The 18153-nt window shown below is 56.8% G+C and overlaps 6 protein-coding genes and 1 non-coding gene across 7 annotated transcripts; 3 read left to right on the top strand and 4 right to left on the bottom strand.

Moving 5' to 3' along the window:
* Positions 1 to 571: 571 nt before the first annotated feature.
* Positions 572 to 3239, top strand: VDAG_07878 (UDP-glucose,sterol transferase; the record flags this gene model as incomplete). The annotated part of the gene is made up of 5 exons (XM_009652644.1): positions 572 to 656; positions 716 to 1400; positions 1423 to 2001; positions 2071 to 2421; positions 2495 to 3239. 5 exons carry the CDS (start codon positions 572 to 574, stop codon positions 3237 to 3239), a joined length of 2445 nt encoding a protein of 814 aa, XP_009650939.1.
* Positions 3240 to 3389: 150 nt separating this feature from the next.
* Positions 3390 to 3462, bottom strand: VDAG_20215. The gene has a single exon. It is a non-coding gene; the product is annotated as a tRNA-Lys (tRNA).
* Positions 3463 to 4070: 608 nt separating this feature from the next.
* On the bottom strand, positions 4071 to 7760 carry VDAG_07877 (uncharacterized protein; the record flags this gene model as incomplete). Its single annotated transcript, XM_009652643.1, has 1 exon — positions 4071 to 7760. The coding sequence occupies one exon, from the start codon at positions 7758 to 7760 to the stop codon at positions 4071 to 4073; it is 3690 nt and encodes a 1229-aa protein (XP_009650938.1).
* A 4004-nt stretch (positions 7761 to 11764) lies between these two features.
* On the top strand, positions 11765 to 12727 carry VDAG_07876 (GTP-binding protein rho2; the record flags this gene model as incomplete). The annotated part of the gene is made up of 6 exons (XM_009652642.1): positions 11765 to 11799; positions 11984 to 12062; positions 12125 to 12148; positions 12187 to 12225; positions 12279 to 12383; positions 12437 to 12727. The coding sequence occupies 6 exons, from the start codon at positions 11765 to 11767 to the stop codon at positions 12725 to 12727; spliced, it is 573 nt and encodes a 190-aa protein (XP_009650937.1).
* Positions 12728 to 13549: 822 nt separating this feature from the next.
* VDAG_07875 (uncharacterized protein) lies at positions 13550 to 14065 on the bottom strand (the record flags this gene model as incomplete). Its single annotated transcript, XM_009652641.1, has 1 exon — positions 13550 to 14065. The coding sequence occupies one exon, from the start codon at positions 14063 to 14065 to the stop codon at positions 13550 to 13552; it is 516 nt and encodes a 171-aa protein (XP_009650936.1).
* Positions 14066 to 14140: 75 nt separating this feature from the next.
* VDAG_07874 (uncharacterized protein) lies at positions 14141 to 15658 on the bottom strand (the record flags this gene model as incomplete). The annotated part of the gene is made up of 1 exon (XM_009652640.1): positions 14141 to 15658. One exon carries the CDS (start codon positions 15656 to 15658, stop codon positions 14141 to 14143), a length of 1518 nt encoding a protein of 505 aa, XP_009650935.1.
* A 1025-nt stretch (positions 15659 to 16683) lies between these two features.
* Positions 16684 to 17609, top strand: VDAG_07873 (uncharacterized protein; the record flags this gene model as incomplete). The annotated part of the gene is made up of 2 exons (XM_009652639.1): positions 16684 to 16998; positions 17157 to 17609. 2 exons carry the CDS (start codon positions 16684 to 16686, stop codon positions 17607 to 17609), a joined length of 768 nt encoding a protein of 255 aa, XP_009650934.1.
* Positions 17610 to 18153: the final 544 nt, after the last annotated feature.

Genomic DNA, 18153 nt, shown 5'->3' with positions numbered 1-18153 from the left:
CCGGCGTTGTTTTTCTTGGAATAGAGCATCAATTTGTGGAGACGCAAACCCGATCAAATGCGCAAAATCATTAATTAGCTGAGCTCTCTCTCTGGGAACGCGATGGCGCCGGTCGCCGAGTCAGTCCTAGACGGGGCCGGGCCGCACAGCGGCTTCAGCAGCCTGTATTCCGGCAGCGAGCTTCATGATTTACGCATTCTACCCGTAAACTCGGACACGCGACGTCACGGCACCGCCAACGACTCGAACAACGGAAAGCCCTTCGCTGCATTCATGCGAACTATTCCAGATCTAGAAAGCCGTGCAGGGTTGCGCGTCCGGTCAAGGACCGAGGAAGCGCAATGAGTTAGCGTCTTGAAATGACGTCCGACTCACGATCTAAGCCTTATAGGCAAGTCGTGATCCCCGAACCTAGTCGACGGGGAAGTTCTAGTTATTTTTGTCTTCTCATCGACTCGTGTATCATTTGACTTTTGGCTCCCTGGGGTAAGATCTGCGCAGAAATCCTCTGCATCGAAGATGTGCTTGACAACGAAAGACTGGTCTTCGGATTAAGCGCCCCATCGCCAGCATGAACGATTCGAATGCACCTAAGCAAGGTGATGGTTTTGACACCCTTTCGCTGAGTCCAACACTCCAGGATCATGAAACCAATGGTACGCAGTCACAGTTCGTCCGTCACACACGTCACTCCGAACAAAAGCTGATCAGCCAGGCGACGGCCGTGTCGACATTGATATCGACCCGCGGGCCTCCAAGCAGTTGGACAAGATCCTCACGTCACAGACCTCTCACGACCCAGCGAATGCCAGGCCTTTGCGACCCTTGAGCCCAACGTCCACTCCACCCCCCAATCTCAATATCCTCATCCAGGTCATCGGCAGCCGCGGCGACATCCAGCCCTTTGCAGCCCTCGGCCACGAGCTCCAGAAGCATGGCCATCGTGTCCGCCTTGCCACGCACGACACGTTCCGCACGTTTGTACAGTCTGCCGGTCTCGAGTTCTTCCCCGTCGGCGGCGACCCCTCGGAACTCATGGCCTACATGGTCAAAAACCCAGGCCTCATACCGAGCATGGGCAGCATACGCGCGGGGGACATTCAGTCAAAGCGGAAAATGGTAGCTGAGATGCTCGACGGATTTTGGCGGAGCTGCATCGATGCAGATCCGGAAACGGGGGCGCCATTCGTGGCAGACGCCATTGTGGCCAATCCACCAGGGTTTGCGCATGTCCATTGCGCGCAGGCGTTGGGTGTGCCATTGCACGTCATGTTCACGATGCCGTGGACAAGCACGAGGGCGTTCCCGCACCCGCTAGCCAACCTGAAGGGAAAAGATGAGGGGCCGTCCGCAGGAAAGTACTTGTCCTATGGCATTGTCGAGTTTATGACTTGGAAAGGGTGAATATGATAGAATCACTAGGGTGATCATGGGAAAGCTAACGAATGCCCGCAGACTCGGCGACCTCGTCAACAGATGGCGCGAGGATACACTGTGCCTGGAGCCGATCGCAACGAGTGAAGGCTGCAGACTTCTCGAGAGCCTCGCCATCCCCTTTGCCTACTTCTTCTCACCTGCACTGGTGCCGAGACCGGCCGACTGGGGCTCCAACATTGACGTCTGCGGCTTCGTCTTCCGCGACCCCCCGAAATACGAACCTCCAGCCGCGCTGCGCAAGTTCCTCGATGCTGGTTCTCGACCCGTATATATTGGCTTTGGCAGCATTGTCGTCGACGACGCCGATCGCATCGCCACGATCATCCACGAGGCAGTCAGCCTCCTCGGCATACGCGCCATCATATCCAGCGGCTGGACAAACCTCGCCAGCGAGACGGATGCGGAGCCAAATCCGCCAAATCCCGATATCTTCCACATTGGTGAATGCCCGCACGAGTGGCTCTTCCAACAGGTCGCAGCTGTTGTACACCATGGTGGCGCAGGCACCACGGCCTGCGGGTTGGGCTACGGCAAGCCGACAATCGTCGTACCCTTTTTCGGCGAGTATGTGACCTGTCTTCCCTCCCCCAAGCACCCGCCCCGAGACAAGCCAACCCACGACTGACATGTCAGCCAACCATTCTGGGGCCGCATGATCGCCGAAGCAGGCGCCGGACCACCGCCCATCCCCTACGCGGCGCTCACCTCCCGCAAGCTCGCCGACGGCCTCTCCTACGCGCTGAGCCCCCAGGCTCTGGCGGCGGCCCTCGAGATTGCCAACACCATGTCCGTCGAGCAGGGCGCACGCGTCGCAGTCGAGGCGTTCCACAAGCATCTTCCGCGCGCGGGCCTGCGGTGCGAGCTGTTCCCGCAGGAGACGGCGGCGTGGTCGTACAAGGGCGAGCACCGCGCCGTGCGTCTGTCGAAGAGGGCCGTGGCAATCCTCACGGCCCGGGGCGTGCTCGAAGAGAAGAAGCTGAAGCTGTGAGCATTGTTCCCATGCCGGTCTGCCTGCTCCTACACAATGTGGTATGCTAACCTCTGCACGCCTGCACAGACACGAGACCAAGCCGTTCACAATCGACATCCAGCGCTGGGACCCCATCACCGCCATCTCGGCTGCCTCGGTTTCGACCCTCGCAGACATGGGTCAGGCCACGGCCCGTCTCGTCTACGAGCCCATCTCGGAAGCCCGCCAGTCAAGCACAAGTCGGCAGCCGTCGCCTGCCCGTGGCTCGGGCGCCTCATCTCCGGCGGTCGAAAAGGCGTCGCCTTCTGTGGCAGTGGCAACCTCAGCACGTGCCGGCAAGATTGTCACGAGCGTCGCAAAGGGCGTGCTGGTGAGCATCCCGCTCGCCGCGACGGAGGGGCTGCGCGCCGTGCCGCGCCTCTACGGGGAGGACGTCAAGCGGCACGCCGACGTGCGGGACTTTAAGAGCGGGGCCGTCGTCGCGGGCCAGGAGTTTCGGAACGGTATGGCCGGCGCGGCGATGGACATTGTGACGTATACCTATCGGGGGAAGAGGGATGAGGGCCCGATGGGGGTCGCCAAGGGGTTGGCAAAGGGCGTGGTGAGCTTGGCCGCCAAGACAGGGGCCGCTGTCGGGGGGTTGGTGGCATATCCAGTACAGGGAGCATATCGAGGAATCAGGGCAACGGTGAGGTCGACAGCGAGAGAAAGTATCGAGAGCGCAAAGAGGGAGGAGGGGATCTGGCTCATACGGCAAGGTGACGAGTCTTCCAAAGTCGACTCAGTGGTTGTTGCAGACTTCGAGTCACTCAGGCGGTCACGAGACCAATAGGAGGATCACTTACATCAATATGGACGCAAATGAAGAAGCATCTGGACAAAAGTAATGTGCAGAAAGGAAGGCAACTATTATGAGTGAGAAAATGGTCACAAAAAAATGAAATGTCAAAAATTGATGATCCAATGGATGCGTCAGGAATTGAGCCCAACGGGGGGCTCGAACCCCCAACCTTGAGATTAAGAGTCTCACGCTCTACCGATTGAGCTAGCCGGGCGGCTAGGTTGCTTATTGAAATATGAATTGTTAGTGTTACTTCATGACCTCTTATTCTGGGTCCACGAATTCTGAACTCCATGTCGACATCGCGTCAACACCATCTTCTCGAAGTTGAGATGGCGAGTCGGCTGAATATTTCAGTCTTGCTGCCAGTTGGTGTTGTTCCGACTACCGCCAGTCTCACCACACCCCACAGCACCTTGCAACAATTTCACAATGACTGGAAAAGTTGTTCAGTCGTATTGACTAGAATTCTCATACATGGCTCTGCCTACTCTAGACAACAATGCTCACACAGAATGCTCTCTTCGCATCCTTTGCAGCGCCATATCTGCAGCGCCGATCTCATGTCGGCCTCAATGTTTGCTTGGCTACCAAGTAGAAGATGCATGCATGCATGCACATAACTCGCTCTCTCCTTCAGTCCCTCATCCCGGCCTCCTGGCTCTCATCGTCTCCCGACGTACTCGAGTACCGTCGCATGCGCATGGCTGACTGTATCGCCCTGAAGAGCGGCCGATGTTTCGTCTTCGCCCTGGGTGCCTCCCCCCCGGCTGCTTCCTCTGAGGAGCACGTCGTAGCAGAACCTCCCGTGGATGGACGCTCCTAAGATCCTCGCATGGGGAATGCCGGATGACCGGTACCAATGACCGGGCTGCCAATTTCGCCCACGGCACGAGGTGGCTGTGCCATGTCGCCGACGAGGTCTGGCACCCACCGTACAGCATGCTTGCCGGGGCCTCTGACATCCTTGCGGATATCGAAAACACCGCCGCCGTTGTGTGGCGTGCCCTCTGTCTCTGCGAGATCTAGAATCTCCGATTCCGATATGACCTCGCGGCTGACGCCTTCCATGCGGTTGAGCTGTTCGACCTCGCTCATGATGATATTCAAGTCCGCAAAGCCGTCCGTGCCGTCCGCTCCCCTGCCTTGCAACTCCTTGCAGACTCGGCAGAGCATGCGTCGCACCGCGACAGACCGAGGATTGCCTCCTGTCCGAAGATTTGCCAGAGATGGCATGGGCGGAATGGCTGCCAAAGGGTTGCCCCAGGTGGGGCCACCAAGACCGGGCGGCGGGCCAAACGCGGCGAACGGGGACGGGTTACTCCACGGATTACTCTGCAGGTGCATGCCGGCATCCATGCCAAACGGTGTGCTGGGGAAAGCCTGTCGAGGACCAGGTCCAGGTGCCTGGTGGAGCTGTCGTGCAGTGGCCGCCCGGATGGGCTCCTCCGAATCGTCGAGCAAGGCGCTGCTCCCGAGGTGCTGGTCGGAGACATCATCTACCTGGTCTGATCCCTGCCCGTGGACTACGCTGCCTGGTCGACCAATCGGCGCAGGCCGTCCTATCGGCTGCGAGGCCATGGAAGGGCCGCTATCGAAGCCGCCTGACGATTGGCGGGTGTGCGACACATGAGGCGGTCCATTAGGCGGCATGGGCTCGCCAAAAGGCTGAGAGAAGCCTGGGGGCGGATGCGGCATCGGGAAACCCCTGCCCGGAGGCCCATTCATACCGTTGAGACCTGGAGGTCCAGGCATTCCCATGCCGGGGGGCGGCCGAAATCCTCCAAACTGAGCAAACATGGGATCGTGTGGCGGAGGTCGGTGGGCCAGACCCGGAGGTGGCATCGGAAATCCAGGCGGGTGAGAGATGCCGGGAGGCATGCCAAACGGTCCTGAGTTGGGGCCTTTGGCGTGTGGCGGAGATACGGACTGTGGCTGCAGCGGAGGAACACCGCTGCCCTTCCGTTGGGCGATAAAGGGGTGCGGACTTGGGTGTGCTGGAGTTGCCGAGTGCGGTGACGGGTTCTGGCTCGGTGCTGAACCGGCCTGGGAGGCATGTGAGCCGACGACGGAGCTGCCGGTGCTGACATCCTGAGACTGGGGTGCGTTCTTCGGTCGGATGGGCGTCGGGGCTTTTGGCAGAGCAGGCGTCGCGACCGCAATCTTCGGCGACGCGAAGGAGGCCTGGTTCGGTGGATGTTGTGGCAAGGCGGCTGGGACAGGCACGAGGTTGTGGGATGCCCGCCGTGCTGGAGCCTGGGCGGGCGTTGGAGCAGCGGCGGCGGCGGCGGCGGCAGCAGCAGCAGCAGCAAGTGCGGCCGTCTTTTGCGTGGCCTTTTCGTCCTGCTTGCGGCGGTCCTGGATATCCTTGTCGACCTTGGCCTTCGCCTCTCGGTCTGTGCGAGCCTTGGCCTCCCTGTCCAGCTTCTCCTGCTCCAAGCGCTCCTTCTTCTCGCGCTGTTCCCTCTCTCGCTGCTCTTTGACCTCCTTATCTCGAAGGCGGGCCTCATCCTTGAGTCTCTTCTCCTTCTCCTTGGCCTCGCGCACCTTGCGATCTTGCTCGGCGCGTTTGTCGATCTGCTCCTGGGCTCGTCGTTGGCGCTCAGCCTCCTTACGCTGACGGTCTTCGTCTTCGAGTCGTTTCTGCTCGTCCTTCTTTCGTCGCTTCTCCTCGGCCTTTTGCCGCTGCTCCTCGGCTCGTCGTTGCTGCTCCTCCAGTCGTGCTGCCTCCTCGGCTGCCTTGGCAGCCTCTCGGCGAGCCTTGTCTTCGGCCAGGGCCTGCTTCTTCAGGGCGGCCTTGTCTTTGCGTCGCTGGGCGTCTTTGGCCTTCTTGGCCTTTCGCTGGGCGTCCTGCCGTTGCTCTTCGTCGAGCTCTTCTAGCAGTTTGTTCTGCCGCTGCTGGGCGACCATGTTGCGATACGCCGTGAGGACGCGCTGCTCGAACATGCGGGCCGCGAAGATCTGGAACATGCGGCGGCCTTCTTCCATGCGTTGTTCCTCGGTCATGGTGTCCTGATGATGGCAACAATAATGCTCAGTACCGTGACTGTGATCATGCGCATGGTGACTGGAGCTCACTTCTTCATCATCATAGCCCTCGTCCTGACTATCGTCGTCATACTCGTCATCATCCTCATCCTCGTCGTCGTATTCGTCTTCCGGCGGAGGATGGGTGTGACTGCCGTACGTGCCGTTCGTGGTGGGGTCACCATAGACGCGGGCATCTCGGACATCCTCCTCGCGAGCCATGCGTCGCTCGGCCAGCTGTTCCATCATTTCGATGAAACGCTTGCCGTCGTTCTTGAGTAGATCATCCGCAACGGTGAGTATGCCACCTAAGTCCATGTTACCATAACTGCAGAGGAGAGAGTCGAGGAGCTGCATACCCTTGACTTGTAGGCTGTTACCGAAAGTCAGGAAGTCAGCCATGTCGCGGTCATGAGGATGGACATCTTCTGGAGGTTCGTCTTCGCTATAGTCGTCGTCCTCGTCAACGTCCTCCTCGTCTTCTTCTTCGTCGTCGTCCTCGCCGCTATAGTCAAGTTCCTCGTCGTCTTCGTCGTCCCCGACGTGTTCGACTATGCGACCCCGTGACGGCGGTTGCCTTGCGTAGGCACTTGCTATGCGGCCGCGTATCGGGAAGTCGCGCGGCAGCGGAGGACCATCGGCTTGGTTGGCAAACTGTTCGAGCTCCTCATAGTACGCGTCGTACAGGCCCTCCAGCTCCTCTTCTATGGCGGTACGCTTGCGGCCGCAGACGGTGCAGCTGCACGTGTGCTTTTGCTGTTCCTTCATTTTGCGCAGCACGGCGTCCTTCTCGACCTTGACCAACGACTTGCGATCCTCCTCGCCGAGGCCCAGCCAAAACTCCTTGATCCGCTCTCGCTCCTCCTGTGAGCTCGTGTTCCAGATCTTCTCCTTGGAGATACCAGGGCCTCGTGGTGGGAGCGGGTGGGATTCTGTGCCGGGCGGCGGGACATTGGCCGATTGAGGATCGTCGGCAGCGGCTTGCGCGGCGCCGTTCTTCTTCTTCTTCTTCTTGGACTTTTTTGACTTGCCAGACGTCGTGCCGTTGGCATTGGCATGATGGTCTCCTTCCCTATCCTCCTCCTCATCGGTCGCTTCGGGCTCCACTTCATCTTGGCGAGTGGAGGGGCTGGGCTTCGGCGCGGCGGAAGGCGTGGTCGGAGGCACGGGTTCAGAACTTGTGTTCGTCGCAGCTGCCGCCTGCTCGGCAGCGGCCTTGGCAGCAAGCTTTGCTCGCCTCTTCTGCTTTTTACGATTGACCGCTGGTGCGGGTTCCTGGTCGACGGGAGTGGTCCCGTTCGTCGCTGGTAGCACGGGGGCCTTGGTCGTGGTTGTCGGCGTGGAGGGCTGGGAAGCATCGGTGCTTTGAGCAGACTTGGGTACGGTGATGATCTTTGAGCCATCTTTGTTCGTGTACCTGGCCGTGGCCTTGGCGTTGGGCGATGGCGGAGGCTGCGCCGCCGGCTGGCGGTGGTTGGCAGGCATATCAAGAGTCTGCCGGGGAGCAGGTTGAGGACGTTGATACCATGGGCAGGTCAAGCAGCTGGGCTGGTTCGGAGAGAGCGAGAGAGTAAGTAAGAGGGAGAGAAGGCGCCAGGTCTGTGGGGCTAGAATGATAGAGAGGACAGGTTAGCGAAGATGTCGTCACACGGTTGGGTCAAGTTCGGGTGGTGGTTAGGCAAGGAGGGCAGTCGAGATCCCGGGGCCCGTGGCGGATCGCGAGTCGAAGTATTCGCAGGATAGAACGCGTCGTCGACCTGAGCAACAAAGACAGATGGGCAGGGCAAGGCGTAGGCCTCAGACAGTGGAGGGGCGGGAGGGTTATCCTGCGGCGTGAGGGATGACGAGGCAGAACTCACTATAGCGGCGAAATGCAAGAATGAGAGGGTGGCGGCGAGGCAGGAGGTAAGGCTGCAAGTCGCGTCGATCGAGGCAAGAGAGGCGCGCGTCGAACGATACCGAGTGGCGTGGGATAGTGGTCGTCGAAGGCGGGAGGTCGTTCGCGATGTTGGTCGCCGCGTTGCAGTTCGTACACAGTCAAGGTAGAGAGGTTGTCCTGTCCTAGTTGGTGCCTCTTTGGTCCGGGGGGGGCGAGGCGGAAGTCACTTTGTGGTGTAATCTAGCGGGAGAAGTACCTGGGTCCGACCGGGGAGTAGGGCCTTCCTGCAGGTGCGAGGCACTTGGTCAATCAGATTTCGAGGCTGTGAATTTGGTGCGAGTCACGTGGCAGGCTTTTGGTGACGGAATTGGACGATTCGCATGGACAAACGGGCAGGCAGGCAGTCAGGCCTGAGGCACGTTTCGCTTGAATGGATACTGATTATGTAACTCCGAGACGTCATCCTTAGTTGTCGTCGTGGCAGCCCGGATCGGAACCCAGGCCTGCCCGGGATGCAGCTCACAGGGATAAGTCTCAAGTTCATCCCCCCTAATTCGGAGAAACCTCGGGGGGGGGAATGGCATGCACAATTCAAGGTGCACGGACCCTATACAGTATGTACAGTATATTTTGAAAAGTTAATATTCTAAGAAATAATAGATTTTAAATAGATTTTAATTATATATAAGGCATATGCTTAGCATATGCCCTAGAGAGCTAGATTCCTAAGGTAAGTTAGGCATATGCTTAGCATATACTTAGTATATGCCTTAGAGAGCTAGCTTCCTAAGGTAAGTAACGTAAATACTTAATATATACCTAGGATATATCTTAGAGAGCTAGATCCTTAAAATATATATACTTTTAGAATTAAGTCTTTAAGGTAAGTAGGTTAGGTATATACCTAAGTTACCTTAGGAAGCTAGCTCTCTAAGGTATATACTAAGTATATACTAAGCATATGCCTAACTTACCTTAGGAATCTAGCTCTCTAGGGCATATACTAAGCATATGCTAAGCATATGCCTAACTTACCTTAGGAATCTAGCTCTCTAGGGCATATACTAAGCATATACCTAACTTACCTTAGGAATCTAGCTCTCTAGGGCATATGCTAAATATATGCTAAGCATATACCTAACTTACCTTAGGAATCTAGCTCTCTAGGGTATATACTAAGCATATACTAAGCATATACTAAGCATATACCTTATATATGATTAAAATCTATTTAAAATCTATTATTTCTTTAATATATACTTTTTAACTCTAAAACATAGGTATAGTATATAATTATATTTGCACTGTGGAGTTATGAAATTGCTCTAAAATTATGCTAACTACCCCCCCGAGGTTTACCCGGATTGGGGGGGGTGAACTTGAGTCTCACCCCTGTCAGCTGTAAACTCCAGGCCTGCCAGGCTTCGGAACCCAAGCGTCGGGCCATCAGGGTTGAATGCGCTAACCCAGCAGTTTGGTCGTTCTGCTTGCACTTCTGGTTGGCAATTGGGGGGGGCCGAACCATACCTAGGATGCACCTACAACTGACGAGAGCTTTTTCCTCGGGTCGCTTAATTCGCATGACAGCGCCCCTGGTGCAATCAGGCCCTGCACCAGGCTGTGGGTTTCTCCTTTCCTTGCACGATTGATTCTCCAACCTTGCTCGGGAAGTAGCTGTCAGATCATCATCATTATCCCCACATGTTCAACACATTCACTTTGCAACCCCTGGACCAGCTGCAGTCAGCTCATCTCATCTCATCAGACGGTATGATGTCCAGTGTTGCGCAAGTCAACCAACCTACAGGTACAGTAGGTACCTACCCCTTATCTCGTCGGACAATATGGGTCAAAGCCTGGCCCCTGATCATTTCCCACAGCCCATCTTAACCCTCACTGTGGCCCAAGACATTGCACATGCCATGCGGATCCTGACAGACAAATACATGTCCACGGGACCATTCGGCCGACGGTGCAATGGCATGCAGAGAACAAACATTTCAATGGCTACCTATCTCAAAATAGAACACATTTAAACCGCCCGACATCGACACTAAAACCCCTTAGCCACGAGGTTGAAAGACAGAATCGGATCATACGGCTTACTGTGGAGGATCCACGGAAGCCTTTTGGAAGAATGCACCCCAATTAATACAAACTCGTCTGCATTGACGGACCCAACTCTGTCGCCCGTCTCGTGCGTGGGCCATCGATCACCCATCCCCCCCCCCCCCCCCCCCCCAACCCATCCCGGTCTCGCCGGCATATGTCCATGTTGTGCTCTGTGGTTCGGTCCTGGATCGGCTCTCTGTACGAACCAAGAGAGGTTGATGGGGTGGGCCATCGGGTTGACCGTGGGAAATGTGCTCTTGAAACTACCTTACCCTTACCAGAACTAGGTAGGCAAGCAAGCTAACTAATGGGAAACATGGAGCTGGCGCAGCCTATCCGACCAGGGGTGAAGGGGTGGGGGGTGAGGGTTCGTTGGCGCAGCTCCCGCCCTGATTATCATTAGCTGGGCTGGTGTTCATCGCTGAATGGGCCATCACAGGCACAACAACTCCGCTGGACGGAGGCGCAGTCTTGTCCTATAGGCCTCCCATCGACCGAGTCCCGCAACTCCTGACATGGCATCAGAGGTTGTTGGTTTGTATTCACTTCACTTGATGGGAACAGACAGACGAGCTCGTCGAGCATGTCCGCACTGTTACTGTGCATGAATTGATCTTCGAGATCGCCGGACTTACCCCCGATGGTCCAAGCTGCAAGCAGGACAGGACGAAACGAGAGACTGGCTTGCAGGGCAGTCGAGTGAAATTCTTCAGCTCGTATTCTCTCTCCCCTTGATGCACTCCCGTTCGCCTTGCCAGCCTGCCAGCCTACCTAGTGCAGTACCTACCCCATTCTCCTCCCACCCCAATCCCTCCCCCGGCAAGCAAGCACCAACGCCAGCCCCAGCCCAAGCCCAAGCACCAAAGCAACAAGCACCAAGTAACAAGCACCGACCCAAGCGCCGCGCCTCAGGCTGATCGTCGCTGCTGCTTCCCTCATTATTTTTCCTTCTTCCTCTTCTCACCTACCTACCTACCTAGGATCCTTTCCTTCTTCCAACCAATCTCCCTACGGATCACGAACACCGCCCTCTGCAACCACGAACTCGCCAGGCCTCGACCCCTCCCCCAAAAACCCTCAGACACACACACCCCCCTCCGACCTGCCGACCCCCCCAGGACAACGTTCCCGGCCGTGGCCTCCAAGACAAAATAGGATCGACCCACGACCCGAACAACCTGACCTGAACCATACAAAGGTCCGTCCCCCAGAAACCCACCGACCGACCGACCGACCAGCCGGCACCGACGCGCTTGGCTTGTGGCTCCGACTGTGGCTTGCTGCTTGCTGTTCGACTTGGGGGATTTCAATTGTTCGAACCCGGACTTCCTCCTCTCTTCAACTTCTTTCTCGACAGCCTCCTTTTCGACACCTGCTGCCGACCAGTACCTCCGGCAACATTTGTTCAGCAGCTATTCGACACGACGATTGCCTGCTCAATTGAAACGAGACCCTCCTTTCCCCCCTTATCGTCTGACGATCCTCGCCCGCATCCGCCATGGCTGCTTCAAATCCTCAAAACGTCATTCGAAGGTACGATGATGATCCATCTCCGCCAGGCTCTTGGCGGACAACCCTTTGATGCACGCCTCGGTCTGTTGACGCCAATGTGGCCGTCTTCCCTGCGCTCTACATTCTGCATCCGCCCACTGCAGCCTTCTGCTGCTGTCTAATCCACAACACACAACACACAACGCTGACATGCCCCCCCGGATAGGAAACTCGTCATCATTGGTGACGGAGCATGCGGCAAGACCAGTCTGCTCAGCGTATTCACGCTAGGATACTTTCCTACAGTATGTTGCGTCCAGTCTCCCCCGACATGGGAAGAAGATCTCTTGCTAACCAACGGTCACAGCATTATGTCGGTCCTCCAATCGCTGTATGCTCAAGACTCCATTGACCTAATCCTCTTGCTAGATCCCCACCGTCTTCGAAAACTATGTCACAGATTGCCGTGTCGATGGCAAGTCCGTTCAACTCGCGTTATGGGATACCGCTGGCCTGGCCAGGAGGATTATGAGCGACTACGACCTCTTGCCTACTCCAAAGCGCATGTTATCCTCATCGCTTTCTCCGTTGACACCCCCGACTCTCTCGACAACGTCAAGCACAAGGTAAGGCCCGCGTGGCACATGTTGCAGGTGAAGTTTGCTGACAAGCCTCGTAGTGGATAGAAGAAGCTAGCCGCCTCTGCCCTGACGTTCCGATCATGCTTGTCGGCCTTAAGAAGGATCTTCGCGAAGACCCCGTGGCGATCGAGGAGATGCGCAAGAAGTCTCTCCCCTTTGTCACCACTGCACAGGGCGATGCCGTCGCCCGTGAAGTTGGCGCTCGGAAGTACCTCGAGTGCTCCAGTCTCAGTGGCGAGGGCGTCGACGATGTGTTCGAGGCTGCCACACGTGCGGCACTGCTGACGTTCGAGAAGGGTGAGGGAGGAGGGTGCTGCGTCATCCTCTGAGCGTGCGTCCACATCGAACATAATCAATGGAGGGGGTTCATGAGCGGTTCAGGCTTGGAGGAGGAACCCTGAAATGGGTGACGGCTGGCCTGACGCCCTCCGGGACCGGCTCGTCACCTGCACGCCGCGCGACTGACTGCCAGACGTGCTACTCGGAAGCACACATTCGAAAAACGGCGAAGGGAAAATTCCGAGCTGCTTATCCACACTCGTTGTTCAGCAGCCACGCAACTTGTAAGCGATACTGCCGATCGCATCGCATCACGGCAGCATCTCTCATTTCGTTCGAGCGTCCACAGGGACCATCAAAGCAGCGCAGCATCTCCTCTGCCTCAGTGTGTATAAGAAGCGTCAACTGGGTAGCATCGGCAGGCACCGCACACCACGAAGAATCTCCAAATCAGCTCTTTGGTCTGCAGGTTGCCCAGGACTGAGCCCTGACGAGGCTTGGTGGACGAGGAACAATGACCCCGTTCAGCCGGCTCGAGCGCCCAAGCTGTAGGCTTATTCCAGGCGCCTCGTTCTTTGTCTTATTTTTGGTATCTAGTGCCATGGCTGTCGCGAAGCATCACTCACTACACCACGGCGGACGCGGCTTATTCATAATAATGAACTCATATCGGCATTGGACTTATTTGTGCCTGCCTACCCTCCTTGAACTCTATCCAACAGTGGTGATACAGTATGGTACGAAATCAAAGGAAACCCTCGCTGGGACCGAAACGTGAAGCCAGAAAAGACACATGGCCCTCTTTTCGCCCCTCAGAATTTAGCAAGAGAGACTCCATCTCCCCCCTCTCTTGTTCTCTGCAGATCCATTTTCTACCTCTTCCAGTCGTGATCCCAAGCGACCCTGGCAGGGGTCTCCGTCTGCAGCCTCGCGTACTCAATCGGCACAGCGTCGAGGCCGTACAGGCCCTTCTTCTCGAGCGCAACACGATACAGGTAGCCCTCGGCGTTGAGACCGGGGCCCTCGGTAACGCGAAGCTCCTCGCACGCGTTGCTGATGCCCTGGTGCTGGCGCATGAGCTCGCGCTCGCGGGCCTCCCGGAGCTGGCGCTGGTGCAGCTTCCAGGCGCGGTGGATGGTCCAGTGGCGCAGGTGGCGGTTGCGGGCCATGCGCAGGGGGGGCGGCGCGTTGCCGTGGAGGTTGCCGCGGAGCTTGGCCACGCGGGCGCGGTACTCGGAGCCCGGGGTCACCTTGGACTTTTTGCCCTTTGCTGCTTGCGGGGCGGGCGTCGTTGTGAAGGTGCGGAGGATCGGGAGCGTGGTTGTCGTGGCCTTGGGGAGAAGGGGGCGGGCGAGGAGGCCGGTCAGGGTGAATGGGAGGAGGGCCATTTTTGGATGCTTGTTGGACGACTGGTTGGGTTTTCGGCTTTGAAGCAGAAAGGGGGAATGTCGAGTCAAGACGCCCTAGTTCCAGTCGAGGGGATTGGTGTCGTCGGATGAGTTGTTACTGGAAAGGTCGTCGCGGCCGACTGTGGCTTCGTCTTCGATGCGTGCGGCAGCGCTGAGGGTGAGCTGCACGGCGAGTCCCGAAATGTCAACGCGATCTGGTACCGACGGCTTATCGAGGAATCTTTCGTCGGGGTAATAGCCGTGGTCGGGGCCGTATTGAAGTCGTAGCTTGTTGTGGTGCTCGTGGATGGCGCACCTCGAGAGTCGGATAGGCGTCAGATGTCGAGGTTGTCGTAAAAAATGGCGACTGCAGGGGACGACCGTCGGTCCAGTCGCGGCGTCGCCGCGTAAAGGTTTCTCCGTCGGCCCGAAGCCGGGATGGTAGACCCCTGAAGATTTCGCGGCCGCCGTCAAATCCACTCCACATGGGAGCTCATCCTCGCAGAATAAGGTGTACACGAGCACGCGACTGCAATCGGGCTCCGGTTCATTATTGCATTCATCTGCCTCGTCGTTCTTCTCCCAGTCATACGGCGTGTACTTCATGATTTTGGCACAGGATCTGCGAGATTCTTCGGCTGGATCTACGACCCGCCATCCCTCGCCTTCCTCGAAGAGCAGGTGCCGTGCCCTGGCTTCGAGAGCTTGATCATGCTTGGCGGCAAGTAAATCAACTGTCTCGAGGTTCGGTGTGATCAAAGTCATGACCAGGAAAGCGTCTGGTGGCATCGTCGCATCCACCCGCTTGTACAGCCAAGCCATCTCCTGCACAAGGTGCGAGTCGCGTAGGACCTCTAAGTATTTCCCTAGTTGTCGTCCCTTTGCTACCTTTTCTTTCCATGCCTCGAAGATGCGCCACTGGATCTTTGGCTTGGTCAGTGCAATGCGTCCGCGCCGCTGAAGTTTCTGGATCAGACCGGGAGGATCTGTGCCCCGTTTGTTCTCTTCAAAGCTCATGGCACTGAGTAGCGCCTCGAGGATATCCGGGAGTATCTTCTGAACCATTCGGGCCTTGTACTCGTACAGCATATGCGGTACCTGACCTTCATAGACCCATCTCCGTGGATCACGGAGCGGCAGGCACGGTAGGTGGTAATATCGGAATATGAAGTCGCCTGGCTTGTGACCCATGTAATATTTGACGGGCCTGAGTTTGGTATCATAGAGGCCTCGCCAGACAGGGCGCTTCAGAGGGTTGTTGTTGGGATACTCGCTCGGGACATAGTATTTGGAGGGGTTCTCGAGACGAAGCTCTCGGCGCTGGGCAAGGCGAATGTCTTGTCGACGAACGAGGATGAGTTCCGCTGTGTCGATGATGCGCTGCTCTGCTTGGGTGCGTGGACCTAGTTGACTCTCGATTCTTTCGCGCTCCGAAAGGATCTTGCCTTCCACTCTGTCGACCTGCTTGTCTTCCAACGATCTTCCCGGCTTGACACCATAGCGGGTATCGTCAGGAACAATAAGCTCGAAGTGGGCAATGTCGAGTTGTGACTTCCAGTCGGAGTTGCTGGTCTCAACATCGTCTAGATCCATGACGCTACACCGGGTTTGCGTAAGACAGTGTGCTCAAGGTGACAACTTTGCTGAGCATGCGATACCTGATCAAAGGTCCTGATCTTGAATCCTGCTCGGAGGGGGGTTGGAGAAGTGGAAGGAGATTTGAAGCTGAATTGCCTTGACTATATTCCATCGACAAGGCAACGGCCTGTTGAAAGCTGCCTTGCGGATCTGTTAGCCATTCTCGCAGTGAGTGCCTACCTGCACCCCGAGGTAGGAAAACCGCACCCAATGACTCAAGGCGGAGAGCTGACCGTATCACCACCCGCCATTGTTGCCGGGTCGAAAGGAGCATATAGTGCACGCTTTCCGTTGGTCCTGTGATTCCTGTGCCTTGCAAACTTGTGTCCTGCTGCGCTTTGGAGGCAGTCGTCTTTATTTTCCGATACTCTTTTGCAAAACGGAGATCTATTTTCACCAACTCCAGGCCATACGCATCACAGAAACTGCTTCGAGAATTCTCATGTAGAAGACAGCCATAAGTCTTCCCCCCCCCCACACAAACATGTTCGCGACCTGAATTGTCACACCCACGCAAAATCAACATTGATCGACAAGCCAGATCGTGAATGACAGCCCCCTGCTTACGTCAAAGCTTCGCGGCATAATTGATCGCAGCATGTTGCTGCAGGAGTTCGCCGAAAGCTGGAAGGTGGGACGAACCGAAGCCAGGGACTGGCCCACGAGGGCCACCGCCACACGGTCGGAGGCCTGGAAAAAAGGGAGCACCCCCACTTTTGCGACACTGTAGTACCCCGCCGTCTGTGACGTCGGTAGTTGAGGGGCAACCCTGGATCGAGGGTGCCTGGCCGATCTTCCACATGTCAACGGCCATGTCTAGCCTTATCTCCCGGACTTCTATAAGGACAGATATATCCAGGACCTTGCTTCGTTCAGGTACTCACACCAGATCGATCGCCAAGCGCTGTGCTCCTTTTTACAACAACATCCCACATTCCAAGCGACAGTCTACCCCGCGTTCGCCAAGAAGTATTGCCATCATGGCAGAAGCACTCAACCTCACTTATAAACCAGACGATGTATCTTACGATGATGCCGCTGCCTTTGAGACAGTCAAGACTCTTCTAAATGCTAGTTCCGACAGCTCGGTGACGGTGGAGACGACGGCAAAGGACCTCGCCGCCACCCTGCCAGGGCCTCCAGGATCCGATGGCACTGATGCGCACTATACGCTGTACAGCATGGTCATTGATGTCGCCAAGCAAATCCCGCACAATCACCCAGCGCTAGTCAGGCTCGTACGCACGGTCGAGGCGCTCTCGCTCTCCCCAAAGACCGTCTTTACCGAGACAACAGTACGTTGAACCCACGCGCCTTACCTGCCTAGGTCGTTGCTGACTTGAGGGGGCAGAATGGATTTGAAACCTCTCGCCGCTTGCACACCCTCGGATGGAACATTCGCGACGTCTTTGGCCGTAAGTATCCTTGAGTTCCTGTGCTTGTGTCTTCGAAGCTAACAGGAACAGCCCCGTTCGAGCCCAACCGTCCACCCACCGACGCCCAGCTTGCCGGCTACCTGAGCATCCAGGCGTTCACGGCGCTGCTCTGGAGTCGTGGCCTCATCCACGGTGACGACTTTGCACTGTGGCAGCTTCGCTCAGCGTTCGAGGAGGACGTCGAGGATGCGAAGGAGGCAGCGTACCTCTCGGCGGCAGCGGGTCTGTGGATCGTACATGCCGGGTCGAGGGTGTGGCAGCTCGTCACGGATGGACCGGCGCTGTCAGGGCCCGACGCAAGAAGCCTGCGAGCGGGCGAAAAGTTCGGAGGCGAGGGTGGTTATGGAAAGGAGAGGTGGGCCTTCTGGGTGAAGGGCTTTGATGCGAGAGCTGAGGGCGGCGATGGCGTTGCTGCAGGCATCGCGAAGAGGGCGGCCGCTGTGATGAAGGGGATTGCTGGTGATCTTTAGATTGGAGCAAGCGAATGCTAGAAAATAATCGGATAGAAATCATGGTGATTCCGTGAGCAATCCCTCGTGGGTTGTGTCCCATACCTTTGTGACTCTGTGTCTGAAAGCTTCCTTGAATGACGGGCACGGGCTCTCACCCAAGGTCGGCATGATACTATGTATCACTGACCTCCCGAAGAAGGCTGCTACCTGCCTGTCTTGGGTGGGTAGCACCGCAGATTTTAACATGTGAAGCACAATGATGTCACACGAGGGCACCTACAGATTCATCTGAATCCATCTGAAATATTCTCATCCAGGAACAGGCTCATTTCTGCCCATTGGCATACTGTCGTCTCGAAAACGGCTTGGGCCATGGTCAACAGTTCTGAGTCAAAAGGGAATTACCCCAGACTCTTGTTCGGAGCTACACAGCCGTAAACGTTGGCAAGGAGGGGAACCTGGGAAAGTGTAAAGGGAGAAGCCGCCTGCTGCGACCATCCACCGGCGGCCAGAACAGTCGGTATGATTGGAGCTCCCCATAAATTGGCGGCCACCCCGGCCA

Source organism: Verticillium dahliae, genomic scaffold (assembly GCF_000150675.1).
Source record: "Verticillium dahliae VdLs.17 supercont1.18 genomic scaffold, whole genome shotgun sequence".
NCBI classification, from domain to species: domain Eukaryota; kingdom Fungi; phylum Ascomycota; class Sordariomycetes; order Glomerellales; family Plectosphaerellaceae; genus Verticillium; species Verticillium dahliae.
The sequence above is the reverse complement of the archived record's forward strand: the minus strand, read 5'-3'. Positions and strand labels throughout refer to the sequence as shown.